Consider the following 25,504-nt stretch of genomic DNA (forward strand, 5'->3'; position numbering starts at 1 on the left):
GTTTCTGGCAGTGAAACCAAACAATTGGGCAGGATTCCAAGGGAAACCATCAGTGAAGTGGAGAGAATGGGCCAAATGGAAGACTTAAAGATAAGTCTTACAACTTTAAAAAAGAAAGAAATTTCATTCCGTTTTAGTAAAATTGATTGTGTCATAAACATTTCCTCATTTGAATTGTAATTCGTCAGCTTCCCCGTTTTTTAATAGTAGTTCTTTGTTTGAAGAACATTGACACAGACTTTAAAAACCTTTTTTTTTTAATTTTGGAGTTTGATAACATTTCATGCCATGTCATGTGATACCTATTATGTTCACCTGTCTAATTAAAACATAGTGTTATTGAATTTAAAAATAAAGTAAAATGAAATATCCTACCTGTGTTTATACTACAATTACATTTTCTCATCTATTTACATTAGTTTCTGACAAATATTTATGCAGCTATAGTAAATAACATATGATGATGACTATATTTATTAGTAGTAGTATCATACAGCCACCAAATGGTATAGTTTGGTGTCTGAATGTTATATAATTAATAAAGAACAGGCCTCGGTTATTCAAAGGCCAATACTTATCTGCTGTATAGTGATTTATCCATTGAATAGCGATATCCAACGTTTGAACAACCACGCCCAGGACTCCATATTCAACTTGTCCAATTACAGTTGTAGGAAAAAAAAATCTGGAGTTTTTTTTTTTTTTCTTTTGTAATTGGGCAACATGGGGACTGTTAGAGATATATACACAAGGCATACAAAGATTGCAAGGCATCTATATATATGTATGTTACTAAAGCATATTATATGTTTTAACCCTTATCACCTCAACATTACGTTGATCATTTTCCCTTAACTCGCCTTAACTCGCACAAACTCGCAACTGATAGGCAAGCTCAATTTTTCCTTATCTCGCCTTAACCCGCATTAGCTCGCACAATCTCGCGGCGAGTTAAGGTCCCAGAGTAGGCCTGCAGCCGGAAGACTGAATTGCAAGGGTGACAGAAATTCTAAATATAAAACTAATAATTCACTATGTATAAATATGGCTCAAACATTCATAAATCTTCTAAATACTCTACCTGGTCTTCGTTCTGTTCGCGGCTTGCTCTTTGGACTAAATCTGTCTCAGAACGGAAGGCCTCCATTACAAGTGCTACAATCTAACTGTAGTTCAGAAGAAAAAAAAGTCAAGGAGCCGTTAATCTGTAGAGATCAAAACTCTTTCAAGTTGAAGAAAGACTTCTTGTGGGTTCCGTCTCGCTGACGCGCTAAAGAAGAAGAGGCGGTTTCTATGGCTGCTGGCCCTTTCATCATGGTACTCAATTCCATAACAATAGGAATTCAAAGATTGGGTCAACACGCGTGCGCGAAAGAGGATCGCATAATGTGGGTATAAAAGAGAATGGGACATGGTCGTGAATTGTATCAGAAGTAAACCTACCAAGGCATTGTCGATCTTTTTTTTTTTTGACGCTTCGGATATTTGCACACGGTATTCCTAGCCAATGAATCTTGTCTGACCTTACATTTCACACATGGAAACCAATAAAGACATTCGTATTGCAAAAATGGCTTCGAGAAACAGTGGAAGGAGAATTTGCCTCTTGGGAAGAATTTATTTGTCTTGTCCGTTTGCCTTGAAATGTCTGCTATGGAAACTTCGACGTAAGAAGTGAGCATATGTCTTTCTTACCATTTTCTGCATGACGGAGATTCTTATGTTTCTATTATAGTGGTCTTGAAATCTTCTCGGTGGTCCAATTTCTCAGCTTTTTTCGGGAGTAACCTTTAGTTTTAACCCGATTGAAAAATGTTATTTCGAGTTTGTTTCAATTTGGAGCCAAGGGAATCTATTACACTCTGGCACTTTGGCCTTTTTGAGATAAAGGGTAAATGATCGTGTTCGGGGAAAAAAAAATGAATTGGGGAGAATAGGCCAAATCGGCAAACTCAGTGTTGTACCCAATTCAGCCCTTTGGTAATAAAATAACGTTTTCCCATGTATTACGATATCTTTTATATGTGAATGCTACATTATAATGCAAATAACAATACACAAGGAATCTTAACCCCCGGAGGTTTGAATTGGGTACAACATTGAGTTAACCGATTTGGTCTATTGCGGTTTATTAAGTGTAAATTGAGGGGGTTTATGAAATGTGCAACCCTGAACAATATATCCAGTGAGTTACTTCGCATACATGAAAACGATTAGATTTCCGTTAGAAGGAATTTGATCAATTCGCTTGTAAAACTTGGAAAATACTCAAATAAGGGATCTTTCCACTACCCGTAACGTTTTACCTGCGCTTGTATGTAGCAACACCATTGCGAAGACAAACAAAAAATCATGCAAAATGTGGGTGACCTCCTTACAACTTCTCAGGTCATCCTCCATAGCTGCTTCCCTGGGGTTGATGGTGCCGATTTTTCTATTTGACCAGCTGTCATCTCGTGGAGGTACTCCGAACGGTCAGGTCCGGTTCCATCATTTACCCAAAAAACGTCCCCTGGGAAGAATGTCCAGAATAACCTTTCACAAAGGCTGACTGAAACCCATCCTCGTCCCCATTGTACAGTTTCCAAACACACGACAAGCATAGACCTCAGTATTTTACATGTTCAATATGGCCGCTCGCAACAGCTCCATTATGGATTGCGGGTTAAATAGGCAATTCTAATTAAAATTTGTCAAATGCACTTGAAGCATCATTTTCAAGTAAATCAATTCTGTAACATATGCCCTTTATATTTCCTGTTAATTTTCCTTATGTTAGCCGCATCTCCACTGTCGACAAGGACACTGCAAACTTCTCCAACTGGTAAGAACCTTAAACCTGGTGTAACCTCAAATTATAACGAAACTGTTCTGAGCCACTTCAATAATTAATTATAAACCGTTATCGAGTTTCCTTCAGGTTCTTTTAATTTACAAGTTCATGCGCCTTCAACAGAACATTTAAAACAATACGGCCATGACGTAATCCCCATCGTACGATAAATTACTTCTTTTGTTACAGTACAGTAAACAGTCAAGATCCTCAAGCTTTTTGCGTTTCCTTGTAACATTGGATTCTTTTCAGCTCTGCTGGATTACGCAGCTATGAATCACTTTTACTGATAAAAATAACCAAAAAAATGACTGTCGCCTGTTTTAACTTGATTTTGCCGCTGATTTGCACGCTTAGTTAACACAAATAAATTTAAAGTCTATACAGGACCAATCCCCGTTCTGTTAAATTAAAAGAGAGTAACATTTTCGATTTTATGACACGTATAAGAAAGTCTCTCAGAATTAACAACTTTAGGGAAGTGGGAATCCATGTGTTTTTACTGTTACAGAACGAATGGAGATCATTAAACAGATTACTTTGACCATTACAAACATGGACTGTAATGATTTTTCAGAAGAGGAGTTTCGAAAAGAGGTATGGCTAACATATCTTAGGCTTTCCTCTATCGTTTATTAAGAAAACCATGTTATTTCAAGTTCAATTTGATTAATCTTAAACAAACAATCTCCAAATAATCAGACAGACTGGGCCGCAAGGCAGACCAGTCCTAATCATTATCATTATCATCATCATTATTATTATTATTATTATTATTATCGTCATCGTTATCGATATCGTTATCGTTATCGTTATCATCATTCGCCTACACCAATAATCAAATTAAAAATGATTAGAACTGAAACAAAAGGAAAACGGGAAAGAGCGGAAAAAGAAAAGACATTCGAAGTATTACGTCGCAAACAAAAGTAAAGGCAAAAGTGATCGGAAGACGTGGAAAGGGGGGAGGGAGGGAGGGGGGAGGGGTTAGGTAAGTCCCCAATGCTACTTGGCATCTCGTTCCACCATTTAACGGCACCTCCAGAGGAAGACTTTTTTCAATTAAAATTGGATTATTTTATATAACAACTCCTGAACGAGGACGACCGCGTGTAGTAAGGAACGGATGTCCAAAGTATAATGAAATGCATTGAGGATATTAACTGGAGCAAGTTTGTTTTGAACATTATGCATCAACGCTATCACATTCTTGTACTACATTTACAGATTTATTGATTATAAGAGAACTCAAGCGCCTCGCCTGAGCAGTCACTTTCGTTATGAAGCGTATCTGCTCACATGTTGTTTTTTTCAGTTCTAATGACTCTTGGTTTAAATACTACATACTTATTGAGCGCATCTGGCGAATTTCCCTTGACAACAATGTAGGGCTAATTAATGTAATTTGCTCTTCCATGACTGAAGCATGAACAAGTTTAGAAAATTAGCGGAGCAGCAGGAATTGAAAAAACTATGTAAGCTCCGATGAAAAGAACTTAAGCACTTGGGAGCTATAAACTTTTGACCAACGATGTAAAATTTTGGGGTTATTTTTGGGATAGTTTATCCATTAAATGATTGTATGCTTTAGATACCTGCATTTCCCATCCTTACAGTTATGCATGTTACGTTTGTTTTGTTCCCTTTTAGGTAAAAGAAACCCTCCAACCTTTTGAGCTAAACAGTGTTGAAATGGAAACTCGGTATGTTCATCAGCCATTCTGGTTTTCCACGACACTTTATGTGATGAGCCATAATTACCGTTACCTCTCCGGTATTAGTCGTACTTCAGCATTACATATCATTTGTAAAGGCATTTTGCCGTACTTATTGATTTCAGGTGTGGTAGTGTCGTTGTTTACTTAACTGTACGATTCCTTCGGAGTGTTGGTGGAAATGAAGTAATATCTGCTCTGGTGGATGCTGCCAGGCAAAACAAATTCGGAAACTTTATCGTGGATCCCAATTCCATAAAAGAGCTTTTATCATCCGAAATGCGTTCAACAACGCCAACTACCACAAGAACAGCAGAAGGTAAAAAAACGCGCCTTGATTAGTCAATCTGATGTAGTGTGAAAGTTGGAAAATCATGATGATGATAGTGACGGTAGGGATCTAAGTCCTTATCACGTTGTTTCAAAATATGAGCTTATTTTTAAAGTTTCATATTTTCTCTTAATAGAAGACAAATCGCCCATTAATGAGATCACTTTGTGGGCCATCATTGGAGTTCTTGTCATAATCGTCATTCTACTAATAGTGGTCATCGTCTGGCAGTGCAGAAAGAAAGGTGATTAATTTGATGAATCACCGAAGTTTGTGTTTTCCATTTTTTGCACTTAATTGCAGATTTAATCTTCTTTTGACAGGCATTGCTGGAAGGAAGAGGTACGTGTCTTGATTTTTTTGTCCATTGAATGCAAAAATTTCAGTTGCCTGTTAAACGCTTAGTACTAGGAAAGTTGAGCTACACCAAGGGTTAAGAATTCTTCATAATTATAACTGTTGAAAAGAAGAAGAAGAAGAAGGAGAACCTTTGCGACTCGACGAAAGTTGTTGTACTTGTAAAGGCAAGAATTCACAAGAAAAAGGCAGTAGGCATATTATTATTGAAGTGGCACTTGGTTTTTGGGTGGAAGATACTAGCGAACTTCCCTTTCATCGCAAATATCTGGATTACTGAATTTGCTAAAAGAAACCAAAGCTGCTTTCCAAAGGACCGTTTCCTATAGGTGGTTTGCAGACAATCTTTGTAGGCTAATGTCGCAATAGTGCAAAACACAAACGCAAACAAACAAAAGGAGGAAATTTAGAAATCCGTTGTTTTCATCCGCGAACATGGCGCCGATTACGACGGTAATTTGAAAGCCACCCATAATGTTCTCCCTGATGTTTTTTCGTTTTGTTTTTTTTTCGGGTTTTCCACCGCATGTCCAAGATGGCGTCTTATCCTTTAAAGGATATTTCATTAAAAAAAAAAGTCAAAAGCAGATGTAAACGCAAGGTAAATTTGGCGAATTAACGTTCTTCGCCCATGCTCTGATTATATTCTCAGACCATGCCAGGCTACGAGAAACGTTTCTGGAGGTAACAAAGCAGAATTTGACGAAGTGAGTTTTCTTATACTAAATCTTATTATTCCGTTTTAACGTAAAAGAGGACCGTTGGTAGCGTAATAACTTGCCTCTGTGCATAACGTCTGAAATGAAGCGAAGAATCCAAACACAATATCATATCGGTTGCATAAATAGAGATTGACCACAAAGGAAACTATAATTACTCTTACAAGAAATATGCGTGTAATTGTTTTCCTAGGGGCTTGCTAAAAAACTGCTGAAATAAAAATGAAATGAATCAACATTCATGTAACCAAGAGGGAATATGATTCGCCGACGCCTATAGCGATACTCACCGTCAAGTCACTTATTGTCATTAATGTGCGAACCAGATGTATATTGGTTGTCAAAACAAAGGGAATTCTTTTGTTCTGCGGTTGGCAAAATTTAATATGAAAAGATTGAATATCACTATTTTAATTTTATTTTTGATTTCACTTCGTGATTGGTCGAATTCGCGAGGAACTCACGTGACATAGCGTGCGGTAAGCAAACAGTCAGTTGCGTTCGGTTATCGAGCAGTCAGGCCAACGAAAGTTCAGGGGCACCTAACGTCAATTTGTGGAAAATATCTGTTCGGGAGACGATTTGAGATCTAGAATTTTCGGAACATTTGTTTTAAGATTCCTTGCTTACCTGCCTGTCCTAGGATTTGCGAACATCTAAAACATGGTATAATTGCCCATTTTTAACGGATTTTTACCCTAAAAAGGTCACCTAGAATTTTCGGGAGCCTTTTTCTGGCTGAAATTTTCGAAGAGGTAAGTTTTGATCCCTATAATTTTCAGATCACTAGACTTTCATCTAGGGAATCCGAACAGATGGAAAATTTTTAGGGGATAAAAATATGCCTATATCTACCGTTTAAATACTAAAATACGTTTAACAATGCCATGTTTAAGTGGTTTTGAACTATATTCTCGTTGGGTGCCCCTGAAAGTTGGCCTCTTGAACGAGACACTGTCCCGTGAAGACGAAACCGCACTCTTTGCCGATGGACTTCTTGAGGACCGAACAGGTGTACCACAAGGAAACCTTTTACTACTCCTGACGAATTTAAACTCCAATTTGTCCGCAAGAAGCGCATCGCTCAAACGTTAACGTCTCCATAATGTGGCGTACAAACAGGGCGACAATGGCGCAGAATCTGCTTCCAAAAGAGAGCGTCCTTCGCCTGCACCAGGCATTTCCAGTGATGTAAATGACCGTCTAACAGAGGAAGAATCCGGTCGAAATACATAATTGAAATCGAGCGAGGGTCAGGACGACGTGCTTGACGATATTGTTAAGTCACTGGACGAGACCGAGTGAACCGCCGAACCGGTCTCAGACAAGTTAGCAAACGTCATTAATAAAAGCTGTCTACACAAACTTAGCGATGATCAGCTCAAAATGAAGATAGAGAAATACCACCACCCAATAAACTGTGGCAAGGTTGTTGTCCCTAAAGTTAACGACGACATTTGGAGCAAGCTCCAAGCTCCAAGCTCCAAGCTGCAAGTTTTCCCTCCTTCAATTTAAGATAACAAAGTTGGATGATATAGTTGTGAAATCTACAGGTTTGTTCAATTTTAGCCAGAACGGGTCTAAGCAGCACAGCAGTCATTTTTTATCGCGAATGACCCCGACACAGGGTCGGCAGCACAAGTCCAAGTAATTTACTCTTATACGAAACATGTGGACCAACAACAGAGGAAATAGAGCCCTTTGTTGACGCTTTGCCCCAACTTATGGCAAGGCAAGTTAGCCAACGTCATGTCTTGTTGAGTACTACAGACGTAAAGCCAAATCTTTTCGGGCTGGTTAGAGTGCCAGCCATATCGATGTATGGCGAAAACAGACATCGGACCCAGTTGTTCTGGAAATCGTGACTGGGCAACGCACTGAATTTACCCAAACACCCTAACAAATTATGCCTCCATTTCAACCCAAATGATCTCAGGACGAGGCAGCATTTATTGATTCCGAGATCCTTTCACTGCTTGGGAAAGGAGTTATCGAAACACTAGAAGGGTGAATTTATGTCATTGGTATTCTTAAGAAAGACGGCTCTTATCGATTGATTTTGAATTTTAAATCAATCAATCAGTACGTCGTTTTCCACCATTTTAAGGACGGTGCCTACTAATTAACGATATTTTTGCCCCGGTGTGTGATTACGCAGGAAATGTAGATCTTAACAAATGTAATTGAAATCAAAAAAGAAAATTGGGAGTAACCACGCATTTTTCAAAGATAATTCGTGAATAAGATTTGTAAAAAGCTTTAAAATACAAAGCAGTGTATGGCGTTCTTTCTCAAATTGAAGCTTACTTATCTCTCAAAAATGCATGGTTACCCCCAATTTTCTTTTTGGATACCAAGAGTACTTAGTAAGATCTACTTTCTTCGGCGAAAAGGTTCACAGCCCAATTACTTTTATATTTAGTTGAAACTGGAACGGCCTCCTGAATCGCATCACTTTCTTTGGAAGACGACTTTGGCAGGCGAAAACGACGTGATTCTGACTCGCTCTCCATCACGCCGTATTATGTAAATTTATTTAAAAATTCCACATTTTAAACTTACCCAACTATTGAATATGCATTTCCTTCACAAATTACTAGCACCTGTCTTATAAAACAAAAGATCATCACATTACACTCATACTTCGTTCAAAAACGGTTAAGAGGACATTTCCAAAACTCGTGCTTCGTGTTTGGTCAGGGGTTCCAAACACCCCGAAACACTAAAAGCACCTCTTTATGGTGTCGTGCTTTCAGCTCTTTCTCGGTCTTAGGAACCCTGGAGGAAACACTTGCACTCTTTTTGACACATTACATCAACTACCTGGAGAAAAAGGAAACTCCTTCGGTTTACAGTCCTTTCTTATAACATATCAGGGAAATCAGTCACAGTCCTCACTGATAATCAACAGCAGTGGCAAGCCTGAACAAAATGAAAACATGCCCCTCAGAACCTATCAATTGAGTAGTTCTGAAGATTTGTGCATGGTGTATATCACACAACATCTTTATTACTGCCTTCCTCATACCGGGAATAAACAACGTTACCGCAGATCCCGAGTCGCGCAAAGCGCGAAGGGAGACTGAATGGAGCCTTAATCCTGCGGTGTTTCAGGAGGCCGTAGCTGCAGCTAACTTCCAGCCCGATATTGACCTTTTTGCATCGCGACTAAATTAGAAATGTCAAAGATATGTCTCTTATCACTGTGACTCTGGATCATATGCAGTCATTGCCTTTCATTTACCGTGGACGAATTTGGCTTTGTATGCCTTAGCCCCCTTCTGCCCATTTTAGGTCAAAAAGTGCAACAAGACGAAGCGACGGGCCTTATTATTTTTCCTCACTGGCCAACTCATTCGTGTTGGCCATATCTTGCTAACATGCTCATTTCACCTCCTCTCATTCTTCCCATGGAGAAAGACACTTTGCACCTACCGTCCAATTCCGACATCCTCCACCCACTGTACAAAACGATGAAGCTCTTACTCTGCCATTTGTCGGGGACCACCTAACAAGTCAAGGCCTTTCAGAGACAGCTTCAGATGTTATCGTTCGAACATGGAAGCCAGGAACCCAAAAGCAGTACAAATCGTACCTACAACAATGGCAACTCTCTTTTGTGAACAAATAATGAATCATTTTGCTGCATCTGCAATTGATGGCACAGACTACCTGGATGATCTGCACCAGAAGAAAGTCTCTTACAGTGCCATCAATGCCACTCGATCTGCATTGTCCACTGTGATTTTCCCTGCTGACTCTGACTCATTTGCAACCACCCACTGCTGACAAGGTTTCTTAAAGGTGTCTTCCATTGTGTCCTCCTTAGCAGAGGATTTAAGATGTTTCTACAGTCTTGTCCTATGTGAAAACTCTCCACTCACTGGAAAGCCTACGCTTGCAACTTCTGACAATTAAGACCACCTTGTTGTTTGCACTTCTGTCTGGCCAAAGATGCCAAAGTATACATGCGCTAGATGTTTCCCATATGACACTTTCTCAGAAAAATTGTGTATTTTACATATATAAACTGCTCAAATGCTCCAAACCAGGCAAACGCCTGGACTGTCTGGAGTGTCGCGCTTTCGCAGAAGACAAAGAGTTGTGTATTGTTACAGTTCTTGCGGAGTATATTACGCATACCAAGTTAAACAGAGGGTCTTTTACCCAGTTGTTATTAAGTTACTGTAAACCTTCCACACCTGTATCTATCGATACCTTGCTCGTTGGTTAAAAAAGGTTCTAGAAAACGCTGGTATTAATATTGATAAGTATGGTGCACACAGCTCCCGAGAAGCTTCCAAATCTCCTACCAAGGCTGCTTATGTCTCAGTAAAGATCATCATGGCCGCAGCCGGATCGACCAATGCAGGAGTTTTTTGCAAGTTCTATGATAAGCCAATCAAGGCTAGTGAATCGGTCAGTTTTGGTATTGATCTATTGAAGGCCCACTCTTGATGTTAATAAAGTACTAGTATTACCAGAAGAGTCTGCTGCTTTGCATTTGTCGCACTGCACTTGTGCTCATGGCCACCTGCTGTAAAGTCTCACGTGACATCGTACCGACTTCGACCAATCACGAAGTAGAATTTAAAAATTAAACGAGGCTTACCGGTAAGGTGAAGTTTGATTGTAATTTTGAGAGTTCTTGGTCAGGGGCGGAGAAGTCACGCGCACGCCACATGTGATATGTCATTCTCACTCCCTACCCTCACGCTTAGGCTGGCCATGAGCACTGGATACTTTAAAGACTGATTGTTTGCTTACCATGCACTCACGTGACCTCTCCGCTCCCGATCAACAACTCGTAAAATTACAATCAAACTTCTCCTTACAGGTAACCCTCGTTTAATTTTTAAATTTATGGGCGGCATTACGTTCCCCAATTGTTTGAAGAATAGATTGGATGTGTTGTGCTAAACACTTAATATAATCTGGATTTTCCAAAACTAAAACTTGTTTTCTTTGTTAAGGCATGCGTTGATTATTTGACAACGTGCAAAAACAGTGATTTTTTGAGAATACTTCAGTTGTTTACCTGTTTCCAGTAACTAACTTAGGTAATGTGTAAAACACCCAAATGGAACTAGGATCTTTTCTGAGCAGTGCGATTTGAACCCTCGAACTTCAAAGATCTAACCGAACGTTCTAACGACTGAGCTTCTGGCGCCGTTATATGGAGAGAAGGGATTATTTGAGGGGTTTTACCAGAACCACATCACGCTTTAACGTTTTCAAATCAAGATCCACCTAGATCTTAGAGGGTTGTGGGTTGAAATGCCATCTTTTAAAACCATTTTTCAGAGCTTAGAGTCATTACCTTCGTTACTTTTGGAAAGAGAAAAACAGCATTAAAAACCAAAAATATTATTGTTTAATCAAGCGAAAGAATAGTAAAGCATCTAAACAGTGATGAGGGAAATTGAAGCCGAGAACTTTGTCTTTTTTTCAGAGCTATCCCATGTACGAAATTAATCCCGATGGCGTTCAACCGAGTAATTCCAATAAACAGATCAAAAAACCTACTGAAACTGCATATACACCCTGTCAAACGGGCATTCAATATGACATACCACCAAGTAGATCTGAAAGCTGCCCTCAGGAAGATGAATATGCACAACTCGATATAGGAACAATTTCATGGGAAGTAGCAAGACACGACGTCAAAGTGGGGGAAACCATTGGTGAAGGTGCTTTTGGTCAGGTTGCCAAAGGAACGGCAGAAAACCTTCCATTCCATTCTCGCAAATCAATTGTAGCTGTTAAAATGCTGAAAGGTAAAGACTGGTATAAGAGGAGTCAAAATCTGCAGGCTTTTATTATTACATTTTTGCCCCTGACTCGTTTTCGGTCGAGACGATTTTGTCGATTTCGCAACGCGTCGTTACTCCTTTACTCCTATGGCGTTTCAGTGCCAATGCCGTCTCTTTCGGTGCCACCAGTACGTGTTCAACGGACTTAGAGGCCTTAGGCCTTTTTTACTCCTCTCAGGGCTCTTTTGGTGGAGATCCAGAAAACAGCGTTAAGTAGAATCATGGCGGGCTCCATGGCGCTGGTGTGTATTTTAAATTTAAGGCCCCTTCGGCTGCTTCCATCAACCGGTTCCGTCGATGTCACATCCTGTCCTATTTTGCATTTATAAGCCATTTGCCGCTGCCTTGCATCTAATTGCTGTTCACGGAACGCAGGTCTATCGGCTGGCAAAATTTGTCGTCTTTGAGAAATTTCGCTTGGTTGATGTCATTGTTGTGCGTTTTGGCAAAGACTTCGCCGAGGCATCCCAAAGTCACTGCTTTTCATGCCGTCTCCGTAAAACTCCTTTGGCACTCAGTTTACCATGACACGCACGTTCAGGATGTCAGGGTTGACAATGTTTTTTTTTTTTTTTGCTGTCCCTTTGTCCTTCTGTGAAATGGCAATGAGGAGCAAGGAAAGGGCTTGAACGGAGCGACACTGGGTGTTCACCATGTTTAGCTTAAAGTTGGCGCCTTTTGTAAAAAAGGACTACTTTGTCTTTCGAAACGTGGTCCTATGCAAACTATTCTGCTGGAATAGGCGAAGAAGGCAGAGTGTGCGAGAGTCTTGCCACGAATTACTTCGTACTCGATTTTGCTGTTTTCCAGTTTGTAGGCCAGTTTTCTTGCGTCTGAACCCCTCACGATGTGCTAGGTCGAGGTCAAAGGCACATGTCTGACAGGATTTTATTGTCAAGCCAAATGCCGTACCAGCTGCAGAAAATGGCGTTCAGTTATGTTTGCTTTACACGCTCGAAATGAGTTATGAGGATTTTGAGCATATGGTTGCTTTGGTTGCCCTCTAGAATCATGTTCTCATGGTTGTCCTTGTGAAGGAAAATAATCCTCGATGATTTTGTAGGTGTTGTAGCCGACGTGTCCTGTAAAAACTCTCTCAAAAACTTCAAAAAAAGCTTGGGAGACGTTCTGGATGAAATAGTTGTTGGCGTGGCCAACAGCAACATTGATGTTTAACCTCCGTGGAAGCCAACCGGGGGCTTTGTTTGCCACAAAAGGTTTGGAGGTGACAACTGCAACTTCCTTTTCAACTTTATCGAGTTAAGAGTTTTCTCCTTGTGCGTTGGCTAATAGTTTAATTGAACAGCCTCCATTACATTTTTGCCAGACAAAAATATATACATGACAACAGAAAGTTAACGCGATCCATTGCTCCCTCATCAAGACAATGATGGTGATGTTGATGATGATGAAGATACCACGGAACCGTTCTTGTTTGGGTGTTCATCGACTCCGGCCCACACCAGCAAAGAAATCCCACTGAACTCGAGAACCGCAATACCAACTGAGGGGCCATAAGCCACGGAAACCGACTTCATTGAGAGTACGTGGGAAGGCGTCTTATGTGTTAACGGCGGAAAACTTAAGAAATGATGTAGCAACTGAAACGTTGGAAAAAAAATCCCCGAATATCGCGAAAATGCCATTTCTCTAAACCTTGAGGTCTCAAAAAGTAGGCCTCCCACAAAAGTTATGGTGATTGGAGGCCGTGGTGGTGAGACGTTCTAAAGCGGAAGGAAAAACCGTAAAAAAAAGTGGCATAAAGCGTTGTGAATGATTTAAGGACGGTGCCTACTAATTAAAGATATTTTAGCCCCGGTTTACGATTGTGCAGGAACTGTAGATCTTAACAAGTGTTATTGAAATCCAAAAAGAAAATTGGGGGTAACCACGCATTTTTCAAAGGTAATTCATGAATAATATTGATAAAAAGCTTTAAAATACAAAGCAATGTATGGCGTTCTTTCTCAAATTGAAGCCTTATTACCTCTCAAAAATGCATGGTTAACCACAATTTTCTTTTTGGATACCAAGAGTACTTACTAAGATCTACTTTCTCCGGATAGTCTTAAACCACGCAAAAATATCCCTGTATTAGTAAGCATCACCGATAGGAAATCCGAGTGTCTCGAGATGCGCAGAACGTATACGCAAAAACAATAGTAGGGACCGTCCTTAAGGGGAGTAGAAAAAAGCGGAGAGGCTTCTCAAGGATTTCTTAAGATTTCCTTTTAAAAAGCCAGACAGGAGATCTCTCATTTTGCCGCACACGCGTGACTTCTGATTGTTGCAGCGGTGGCGTTTTTCATTGAAATGTGTCTCAAACACGTTAGCCACATAAAATCATCCACTGTAATTACAGCGTCAATGTCCACAAGAACTTTGTTTAAATAGTGCCTGCCGGGAGTCTCCGGTTTTGGTCTCGGTTGTCCAATTTCTGTTGTCTGCACTAGCCCTGGTGCTTGTTTTTTGCCGCACTCTTGTAGTTGGATGGGTGGGTATTTGGAAGACTCTTTTTGTATTTTTACTCCCCTTGTCTAATATTTCAACAATGGCCTTTATGGCGCCTTTGTTGACCTATTGTCGACTCCGAGCTAGCCGGGCGTGGCATGTTTGAGCCAGTTGTTTTATTGAAGCTCATTACAGAGCGCACTTGAGGTGGTGTCAAAGCTGTCATATGGCCTGCAAATTGTTACATTTCATCAAGTCGAAATAAAGCGATTCGATAACTAGTTTTAAAGTGAACGTCCTGCAACACCACCTTTCATTTGCTCCTCTTCCCCCCCCCCCCCCCCCCATCCTTCCCGGGCGCACACAGATCTCGTATGGAGCGCCGAAGTTGTCTGCGCACCACAGTAGCCCACAAATGTGCGAAGATTGCGGCATTGAATGAGACAATTGGGCGACGCCGCGGCGAGAAAAGAGTGCTGTTAGGAATGCAGGGAGCTTTTCAAAAACGCCCAAATTTGAACACTTTCTTGCCCGCTGGCACTAAAACGCCATAAGAGCCACGACGAAATGAGTATTCGCGAAAAAATATCTGAAGGACTTTCTGCTACCCGTAAAATGGCGCAGATTTTAATTTTGCCTCACTAAAAGAAAGTCTGGAGAATTTTTTGTTAGCTGAGAAATGAAGAAGATTTTAATTCCGCTACCCGCACTGTGCTGCAAGTAGAATAAGAGGAGTCACAAATCTGTTGGTTGAAAGTTTTGGTTTTCTTTGATTTCTTGCATCTTTGATTTTTGCCAATTACTTTGACTTGACATTGGATGCACCAGCACAAGATTGAGTCTGCAACCAGTTACATGACGTATTTTTTTAAATTTTAACTTTGTTTTAACCGCTCACTTTATATAGATGATGCTACTGAATCAGACAAGAGAGACTTGAAATCAGAACTTGAGCTGATGAAGACCCTCAAGCCTCATCCCCATGTTATCGAACTGCTGGGATGCGTCACTGAAACGGGTATTTGTCTCTATGGATTATACAATAATAGTACTTCTGTGATAAGCTTTCTACTCTCTATACTCATATGTTCCAATCCAAAAATACTCTTCATCAGCAGTATCGTAGTATATTCCATCACCTTTCCGATCGTACGATAAGTGTTAAATTCAGAAGGTCTCGTTACTTCCATTATCTGCTTAACACTGTTATTAATTGCACTTAATGTGGCGTCTAAGACAGGAGAAAAAAATACAACGTAGTCTCGAGACAAAAGTCTTGCACAAGGAAGCAGTGGGCTGCAAAAGCGCTTTGATAACCAACTGCTGCGTAGAGCGCTAAGATTCTGCAGTGTTGCCCTAACAACGGATTTTCCATCTCTTCATTTGTGATTAACGTCAACCCCTGCCATTACAAAGAATTTTCACTGATGGTAGTAATTCATTCCATTTTGCATTCAAGAACTCAGAAAAAGATTCAAAGAGATAGTTACGAGCGCCATTTAACTCCTGGGTACTCCGGTAAAAAATGGAAACTCTAAAATAAAAGAAAAATTTATACAACTTAATATGATATTATTTAGGATCCAGGCCTTTAATTTCTTATTGTACATGTGCGTACAAGCGCAAGTCATATCGACCCGTTTCGTTATTCAAATGTTACATGTAACGTGACGGAATCACGTCTCTGTTCATACATGGACCAGAGTAGATGAAAGAATTGCATGTGGACAATCAATATGATCGTAGAGGAATAAGATAATATTGCCGACCGAATAAACGTCATAGCTATTTTTCATAGAGCCCCTATTGGTGTTGATCGAGTATGTCCCGTATGGTGATCTCCTTGGTTACCTGCGAAAGAGCCGCGGACTGAATGACACGTATTACAATAACCCGGATATCAAGCCCCAAACCAATCTGACGCCACAACAGCTAATAAAGTTCTCCTGGCAAATAGCTGATGGAATGAGCTACTTATCTTCAAGAAAGGCGAGTACGAGTGTAATGGCTTTCAGCATTTAAGACATCAAACACAATTAGCAGTAATCAGCGTATTAAATTGACTTGTAAAATTTATTAATAATTCATAAGAGTTATGACCAATCAATAGGCAGTATTTGAGTCACATGTGCACCTCTGTAAACCCCAATAAAAATCAACTGTCTGAAAGCACGGGGAGGGATTGAATAGGTAGCAGGGGAAAAGCTGGGGTTGATGAATTACCAATCAATTGTATTAACTTTTGATACAGACTCCTACTGGGATAATTATTCATACTTCTATTGGTGTACCATGCGCTCTCTTCTCTGGGACTTACAATATTTTTGCATGCATATTCATTTACCAAATGAGAAAACAATCCATAGTTTCATTTCACAAGGACGATAAAATATTTGCGTGAGATCTGTATGGGCGTCCCGCTCATATCTACTACTTATGGAAACAGAGAGATTAAGTATGGCGTTTACGTGAAACGGCAAACGCGAAACGGTTGGCTGCTGCTTGTCATAAAAGCATGAAAATGATGTTATTCTAACTCGTCTCTCTCTTTTGAAAAGTTACTTGATACCTGCTGCTAACACGCAAGAAATGAGCTCATATCAAACGAGTTTCTTCCACTTTTGGCAAAACGCAAATTTTAGTCCGACGTTTGCCGTTTGCCGTAAACGTGATGCTTAATCTCTTTATTAACATAAGCCTTAACAGTAACATAAGCATCACTAGCATTATCACCATTATTATTAACCATCGTCTTTGCCATGAGGTATTGCTGTTGCATACTGCCAACGCTATTGTTAATTCTATCGCCATTACTGTTGCCGTCACGCGCACATGTGACTGTCATTGCCATTTTCATTGAGCTCACCACTGCCAATGTTTCTTTCCACTGCCGTGACCACTGACATTAATTCCCTTCTCTACCGACACTGATACTTGCTATTGCTACTGACATTTTCACTGTCTTTAACATTGCAACTGCAAGGCCCGCAACCACTTCCATTGTCATTTCTAGTCATTCAACATCGATACCACAGTCTCGCCATTTTTCGTGTTAGTGATATCGTCATTGTGAAAGCACTTGCCACTTACTTGAGACGTATAGTAAAAAATAATTTAATCAAAACACTTGGTGGGCACCAATGCGAAATTACGCTCCTTCAGATCATTCACCGAGATCTTGCAGCTCGCAATGTGCTGGTTGGGGAAACACAGACTTGCAAAGTCACAGACTTTGGAATGGCTAGAAGTGTGGAAAACATTTATAAAAGAAAAACAAACGTAAGTACAAAAAACTAAGAAAAAAAACCTGCTGAAAATGCCCTTTGCCTGAGCACAAAAAGCAGAAAACATGCAACTTGTAATTCTTAATTGATTTCTTAATTCTTATTTTATAATTTATGCATGTATGTATATATAATTTAATTTAGAATTTAATAGGTAGTATTTCTTTCTAAATAATGTCATATATTATTATTCATGTCTCCACATTAGTATGGGATATCTCCCAAACTAGAAGGTTAGGACACGGTAATAACGTTTCTTCTTGTTCTACTACTACTACTACTACTACCACCACCACCACTACTACTGCTACTGCTACTACTACTACTACTACTACTACTACTACTACTACTACTGGTACTACTACTACTACTACTACTACTACTACTACTACTACTACTACTACTACTGCTACTGCTACTGCTACTGCTACTGCTACTACTACTACTACTACTACTACTACTACTACTACTACCACCACCACCACCACCACCACCACCACTACTGCCACTACCACCACCACTGCCACTACCACTACCACTACTACCATCACCACCACCACTACTACTACTACTACTACTACTACTACTACTACTACTACTACTACTACTACTGCTACTGCTACTACTACTGTTACTGCTACTACTACTACTACTACTACTACTACTACTACTACTACTACTGCTACTGCTACTACTACTGTTACTGCTACTACTACTACTACTACTACTACTACTACTACTACTACTACTACTACTGCTACTGCTACTACTACTGTTACTGCTGCTACTACTACTGTAGGCAGTCATTTGCAGGTCACGTTGGGGGCTCCCGGCCAAAGAAAAGGAAGGAAAAGTATGTCACTCTCTTACCTCATACTCTTTTGCTAACTCGCACTGAAGGATGGCGGTTGACCTTAAAATGCCACCGCCAAATGTCCTACACATTTGTTACATCTAAGTCATGCCAGAGTGCTCAAACTAGCGAGTTATTGAGCATGCGTAATTGCTAGCGGCAATGACTCATCCTAGTAGAGTGCTCTATTTGGACTGCAGAAAGTACTGTTTCGGCCTTCTGGGCCTCATCAGTGCAGCGCTGATGTTTAGGATATGAAGAGACGTGATCCTCGCACTTAGTTGGGCAATTTCAGCAATTGTCTCTTCCAGATATCGCTCTTAACGTAAGTAAGGGCATCGCTCCGGCATCGGAGAGGTCATGGGTTCGAGTCCCGTTGAAGCCACATGAATTTTTCAGGTGTCTATAAGAGACAATTGCTTAAGCTGCCCAGCTGATTGCAATGAACACTTCTCCTAATTTCGTACTAGTCGCAATGTTTGTTATCTCTTAAACTACTAGGGTCGTCTGCCAATTAAATGGACAGCATTGGAATCACTAATGTATGGAGAATATACCACAGAGAGTGATGTGTAAGTTCACGTAGATCTACTCCTTTTTACTTCAAGATTGACAACCGATGCTTCCTCTGAATTCTAATACACCTAGCAAGCTAAAATTTACACATGATTATAAGTGGGAAATGATGTTTTCCTTTCAATAGATGGAGTTATGGAGTTGTTCTTTACGAGATCTTCACCGTAGGTAAGAATCTGTGGACGCAAAAGTTTGCTTATTTACTGTCTTCGAGATCATCTCTTCTGGTGCTGTACGATACTCATATGGGATTCAAAATCACATTTCGCAAGTTACCCACTAGAGAAGAGGCAATCGGATTTGCTCGGTAGACTCGTGCTGCCAAATTTAAGAAAGCATTTAGCCATCACCGCGCTGATAAGAAGCAAAAGCAATTCTTCATACACCAGTAAGTTTTATATTAGGGGCCCTGGTTTTTGGTTCTAGTGTAAGTCATAGATGCGTTGTGTTTTCATAGCCAACAGGAGGTATCCAAATGGACCTACAATTCACTTTTTCGTTTTTCTTCAGGTGGTTCTCCATATCCACAGATGGATGGCCAAAAAATCTTTAGTTTACTTAAACGAGGCTCCAGGATGCCAAAACCGCAACACGTTGACAATGAATTGTAAGAAATAATGCCCTTCTTTTGATTTCTACATTCTGCTTTTCTAAACTGAGCAATTTTACGTCGTTTACCTCAATGACAACGCCGCAAAGACATTAATGTGGACAAATACGCATTTTAGCACACTTCTTACGTCAACTTTAGCTTTAGAGAATTTAAGCAGAAGAGAGTGCAATTAAGCCACGGCTACACGAGCGATTTTTTGCTCGCGCCGGTGATGCGATTTTTTTGTCGCGTCGCCTGCGCGCGAGGGTGGCTACACTTGTGACAAATTTTGGCGACAAATCGAAGGCCGCTCGAATCGCATACTTCAAGATACCTGGGCACTATAAACAGACATCCCTCTTTTAATTTCATCGGCTGAAATAGTCGGCTCTTTAGTCGCGTCGCGTCGCAACTGCAGGGTGGCTACACGGGCAACTATCTCAGCGATCATTTGTCGCGAATGTCTCAACTCTGGCGACTCTTTTCTTGCGACTTTCTTACCTGTCGCGTCGCGAGTTCAAGGGTAGCTACACGTGTAATTTTGATCGCGCGCTGATGACGCGAAAAAAAATCGCATCACCAACGCGGGCAAAAAATCGCTCGTGTAGCCACGGTCTTATTACTTCCTCATTTACTTCAAGGCCGTTACTACTAATTCAATCCAGGGACTCTTCGCTCATATTGTACAACGAGAGCGAAAATAGGCTAATTGTGAAATGATTACCAAGGCGCATAGTTAATTTTATTTGAAGTGAAGTTTTGTTGACGTGGTCAGAGTACTTGTTAATTTGGTTAAAAGTATAATTACATAGGTAGTTATTGAAAATTCTCTGCGCTGAGCGGTTGCCGTTGCGGTTTTTTCAAAATGGCCGCAAGCCGTTTTGTCGACGTGACGAAGACAATTAATCCTTTTAAAAAAAAATTCATATTTTTCAAATAATCACCTATGTAATTATGCTAGAACAATTATTCACCTCAGGCTCGGTGAATATCAGTGAACAAAAACCGCGACTTCGCGTCTCGGTTCTATTCACCGATATTCATGTCGCCTTCCCTTCGGTGAATAAATGTCAATTGTTATCAGAAACCCATAAGGGTTGAAACGTGTAACGCGCGTTCACAGCTTCCGAATATTCAGTGCTAAATACCATATTTGGAAACCCCTCGGTCCAGTTAATTTCGCGCGAGAACATTGGTGATATTAACTAACGGTGTTCTTGCCAACCGATTGGTTGAAGGTTTCTCTCTTGTTGTTCCAAATATGGTACTTAGCAAATTGAATAATCAGAAGCTTGTTTCCCAGCACACAAGGGGCCGTTACACGTTTCAACCCTTATGGGTTTCTGTTGTTATATAGCTGAAAATTTTCCCCCAGCAGCGCGAGCTCGCATTAGTTACCTCGAGGTCACATGACATCTAACAATAAAACTGTCTCCCGCCAAAAGACTGAGTGGGCAACACTGCAAAATCTATGACGTCAGAGGGTAACAATGCACTGTTACCCGCGAATGTTGACCGACGACCGCAGTTGCTGTTGCCGTTGTACGTTTTTCGTTTTGCTTTTTGTGCTATATAACAAATCACTTAATGACTGGTCCCTCGGGAAACATTCCATTTTGTTTCCCCCGGCCGCGCCTCGGGGAAACATTAGTTGAGATTCTCGGGAAACAAAATGAATTGTTTCCCTTGGGACCAGTCATTAAGTGTTGAATATTCACTGAAAGAAATGTATATTTCTCTATATGAAGTGCGGGTCATAAACGAAAAATAGAAATGACCCTCTTACTTATCTGGACGATTTAATCAATTGTCTCTTATTTTTATTTTTCCTGAAGGTATCAAATCATGACGAATTGCTGGAAAGAGGAACCTAAAGACAGACCGTCATTTGCTGATTTAACACAGCGGCTGAAAAAGTTGGAAAACCAGCACAAAGTGAGGTTCTTTGTAAGACTTTGCAAACAGCTTAATATCAAACGATTTTACACCTTTTAAATGTGTTCAGGGGCTTAATGATGAATTATTACTGTTCCTTTGTGTTGCGGTATTCCTTAAGGATTATGAGACAAAGTAATGACCACGCTATAACATTTAGCCACAAGGTCTCAGGTGCATTGACTGACTCGTGATATAACAATGGTGGTTCCTTGGTAGATTTTTCAAGCGTCGTTATAGATATTTCATTCATTCAGTTCTGCAGTTAAAGTGGTTTTAATGAGCGACCAAATTAAAATACTATGGTTGATCGCAATCGTAATGAAGAAGTAGCAATTAGGATGCAACCTACTTCATCGGCGCGTATGCTGGTTATCTAAGGGAAAAAACGTCAATGGAATTGAAGAAAAACGTTAATATTTATAGCTTGAGGCTTTAACATAGTTGCACTTTCAGCAGCAACAAAGCCGCCATTGTTTCGCATGAAAAAAGCCTGTGTAGGCTGTGAAAAACGCATGGAGACCGTGACAAATTATAATTAGTTGGGGTTTTACTTCGTCACGAAGCGTTCAATCATTCGAGGCTTGGCCATGTTGGTTTTGGTTTTCTGACACGTTGAGGTAAACTATAAGTTTCTGTTTGATTAGTTTTAGACCCAAAAATGTATGTGGTTTCTTTCTTTACTGGAACAGCAACGTGGCATTCGTGAAGATTTATCAAAACGCTCCAAACAAGGTTGGGCGAAGTTTGGAAAGCGCATGGTAGCTGTTGCGCAACTCGAGACATTAAATTTAAACTTCAACTTTAATCGCCAATTTCTTCGCCTAAACAGACTTGCAACATGACCAAAAACAAAGGGAGGGAAATGAAACACGTCACTTAACCAAGCAGTAGGAAGGAGAAGTAAAATGCCTCGCTCAGTTTCGGTGGTCTTTCAATTACCCTTATTTGCTGTATTGAGCTGTAACAGTGGGAAAAAATGTCAATTCTGGTTTAACTTCTTGCTTTTACTACAGAGGCGCAGGATATTTGTGTCGAATCACTTTTTAAAGTAAACCAAAACCCATATATCAAGACATTTCTATGTGTACTTTTCTTTTTTTTTTTTTTTGCAGAGACTGTTGAACATGCATATTTACGAAAACACACTGTATGAAAACTTGGAAGACTTGAATGCGTAGAAAAGAGGGGAAACTAATCTCTCTCTTCTTTTAGAGGGAAATTTCAACTTTCTATCTTTATTCTTGGTCGTGGTAATGAATCTATCCTTATTCACGAATAATACATCAAACTGCAATTCTTGGCAACTCTTGAATAGTTCTCTCTTCACTTTTTTTGCCATACATTTCCTCAAAATCACCTTTTAAAACCCTGTTAAGTATTTTAAAGCAAAGCTCATAATCCTTTGGGCCGGGACTGAACCATTAAGCGGAATATATTCGAGGAGCAAGGATGGCACAGTCGGTTAGTGCGCGGCCTTGGTGCAAGATCTAGGGGTCCTGAGTTCGATTCCCGGATCTCGCATCCTAGTTTCGACTCCTTTCCTTTCCGTGTAGCTAGTAGCTTTAAATACCCGTAAAACGGAGCACTGATGGAGACGGGAGAGTAAAATGAGCGCACCGTCGACCTCAGGTTTGTCAGTGATTAAAAGTTACTGTTACGAGTTATCGACGTTAAATAAGGTCTACTTTACTTTACTTTACTTATATGTTTAGTCCGGCCTTGGATAATTGTAATAGTGATCTTATGTGGAGACGGGAATTAGGGATTATGGATGAGATCGCTTGCTTTTCACTAGCGTGGGAGTGGACTAAGGGCGCGTTCGATTGACCCTATTCCGGAATAAGAATACGTGGAGTGATGATTAAATCGGTATGTTTGGCGCGTTTCGAAGCAGCAAGGATAATAAAAAATTGTTTAAAATAGCATTTTAGCAGCTATTGTGAATCTCCGTAAAAGCGAAGGATATTTAACTTATATTCCATGTATTTCTATTCCGGAATAGGGTCAATCGAACGCGCCCTTAGTGTCTGCTATTTTGAAAATGTCAGTTACCCAGTTTCTTAGACAAAAAAAGTGAGATATTAAAGATCAATCCATAGAAGGGAATTTTCATCAAGGAGAAGATTTATCTTAACCATAAAAAGTATATTTGGGGTGGCCCACAGAAGAACTAAAAAAGGGAAAACTTTGGGAAGTGATGGGAAGTGATAGAACATTTAGTAATGTCTTCGAAGCGTTTTTATTTAATTACAGGGCGTTCGCGTTTCAAAACTTAGGCTTGACATAACTATTAAAATAGAATTATCACAAAAAAACTGTAGCATTAATCGGTACTTGCACACTTCCGACAAGACTTAAATTTGCAAATATGCAAGATTCATTTTTGGAGCAAATATCTTCTTTAACAGATTTGCCCTAGTTAAGCTTATCCGAAATGAAAACTCACCCTTCAACAACTACAGAAAGTCTTAGGTGGCACAATTGTAGAAGAAAAAAATCACTTTTATAGGAAGACCGTTAATAAACTGGGGTATTTTAAAGTCTAATTGTAGAGTTCAGTTTTAAAATTGTGTTCTTGTCCTTGTGGGATATTTGCTACAACACACATTACAAAACTGATAATTTGGAACCTTAAGCAACGACGGACGACGATGGCTACGAAAACGTCATATAACAATAGGTTTAATTAGCAAAAACAATAGTTCTGCTTGGTGCTCGGGTCCTACACGAAACTTGAAACATGGTCATTTTACGTCATTGTCAGGGTGAGAACGGCTAAGAGGCTGACGGATAAGTGTCGTCCTCATAGCCGTCGTCGTCCGTTTGTCCTCTTTATTATATAGATTGGAATGTTTTACTGGAAAATAAAAAAAATCATAAAATTCAAACGAAATTATATCACGGACCCGAGTGGGGTATTTTCCATATCCTCATTAGTGAGAGATATTGATGACGTCATTTCCCGCCTTTGCATGGTTGCGTGTGCAAACAGTCAATGAAAATGGCAAGTCATACGTTCGTGAAGTTTTCTGAAGATGACTTACAATCCTTCTCGGGGGAACCAGAGAATGCTATCACAAAGAATAAAACTTCATACAACTTAAATTATTCAAGGAGTTCTTTGCAAGTGAAGAAGAAATGCGAAAATTGAAGGAATTCCTGTCGCGGAGCTGCAAGAATTTGCGATAAAGTTTGTGCTCGGTGTTACAAAGAAAAATGGGAAGTAAAACGTTCCTGTCCATATAATAAAAAGAAAATTACACGTTAACTCGAGGATGCGAATTTTATGTTCTCGTGAAAAGAACAATATCTTACCCGTTCGCTGCGCTCACTCATAAGATATTGCTCTTGCCACTGGAACATAAATTCTCCGTACCATAACTTCGTTACTAGTAGCTACAGAACAAACACTTCTCAAACTTACGTTTCTTTTGTTTTATGGTGGAGCATGCAAAAACTGACAGGAAAATGACTACCAATACTTCAACTAGGACTAATGCATATATCAGGCCTTGGCTAATCCTGCTCTCTCGATGCTCCGAAGTAGCCTTCGCTGACGCAAAGAAACAAAAATACGTGTTTTGTCATCTTCTTGTAGACTACTTTAAAAGAGTTTATTAGAGAAGGTCTTGTAGGCTTCTAAACGGGGATGGTGGATTACACGGATCCCCTCGTACAATTGTGTGGCTTTTTTATATGATTGTAGGATAACTGAAAAGGCTGCTTGACAATACTTAATGATAAAGATTAACCTACAGCAGTTTGAGAAATGTATATTTCCACTTTGTATTTTTCTTTTAATTAGTTTTAATTTGTTATTTCATACATACAAGTATAATTAAATGGTGAGAGAAATTGATTAAAACTAAGAATAGCCGGATGATAAATCTGAAAATCTCCAATTACACAGGGAGGTTCACGATGTTGAATAATATGCATGTTTGTATGTTATCTTTAGCAGGGCGCGTGCGTACACTTTGTAATCTACAACTCCAGTGCTTACCATATGAGAGATAAAATGACTTTTCCCTTGAATATATCA

General features: G+C 39.9%; 1 protein-coding gene across 1 annotated transcript in view; it reads left to right on the forward strand.

The window, feature by feature from the left end:
* The window catches only part of LOC137983185 (uncharacterized), a 73,733-nt gene extending 48,397 nt beyond the window's left edge, over positions 1-25,336 (forward strand). The window contains exons 18-33 of the mRNA XM_068830365.1: positions 2,780-2,824; positions 3,345-3,430; positions 4,484-4,536; positions 4,674-4,867; positions 5,016-5,123; positions 5,203-5,221; positions 5,889-5,943; positions 11,408-11,732; positions 15,127-15,237; positions 16,018-16,208; positions 17,382-17,498; positions 18,858-18,928; positions 19,060-19,100; positions 19,443-19,539; positions 21,360-21,459; positions 22,575-25,336. Coding sequence (XP_068686466.1) covers positions 2,780-2,824; positions 3,345-3,430; positions 4,484-4,536; positions 4,674-4,867; positions 5,016-5,123; positions 5,203-5,221; positions 5,889-5,943; positions 11,408-11,732; positions 15,127-15,237; positions 16,018-16,208; positions 17,382-17,498; positions 18,858-18,928; positions 19,060-19,100; positions 19,443-19,539; positions 21,360-21,459; positions 22,575-22,640 — 1,679 coding nt within the window. The 3' untranslated portion in view covers positions 22,641-25,336. The remainder of the gene's footprint in view (positions 1-2,779; positions 2,825-3,344; positions 3,431-4,483; positions 4,537-4,673; positions 4,868-5,015; positions 5,124-5,202; positions 5,222-5,888; positions 5,944-11,407; positions 11,733-15,126; positions 15,238-16,017; positions 16,209-17,381; positions 17,499-18,857; positions 18,929-19,059; positions 19,101-19,442; positions 19,540-21,359; positions 21,460-22,574) is intronic.
* The last annotated feature ends 168 nt before the right edge of the window (positions 25,337-25,504 follow it).

The sequence above is a fragment of the Montipora foliosa genome, chromosome 13 (assembly GCF_036669935.1).
Source record: "Montipora foliosa isolate CH-2021 chromosome 13, ASM3666993v2, whole genome shotgun sequence".
In the NCBI taxonomy this organism is placed as follows: Eukaryota; Metazoa; Cnidaria; class Anthozoa; order Scleractinia; family Acroporidae; genus Montipora; species Montipora foliosa.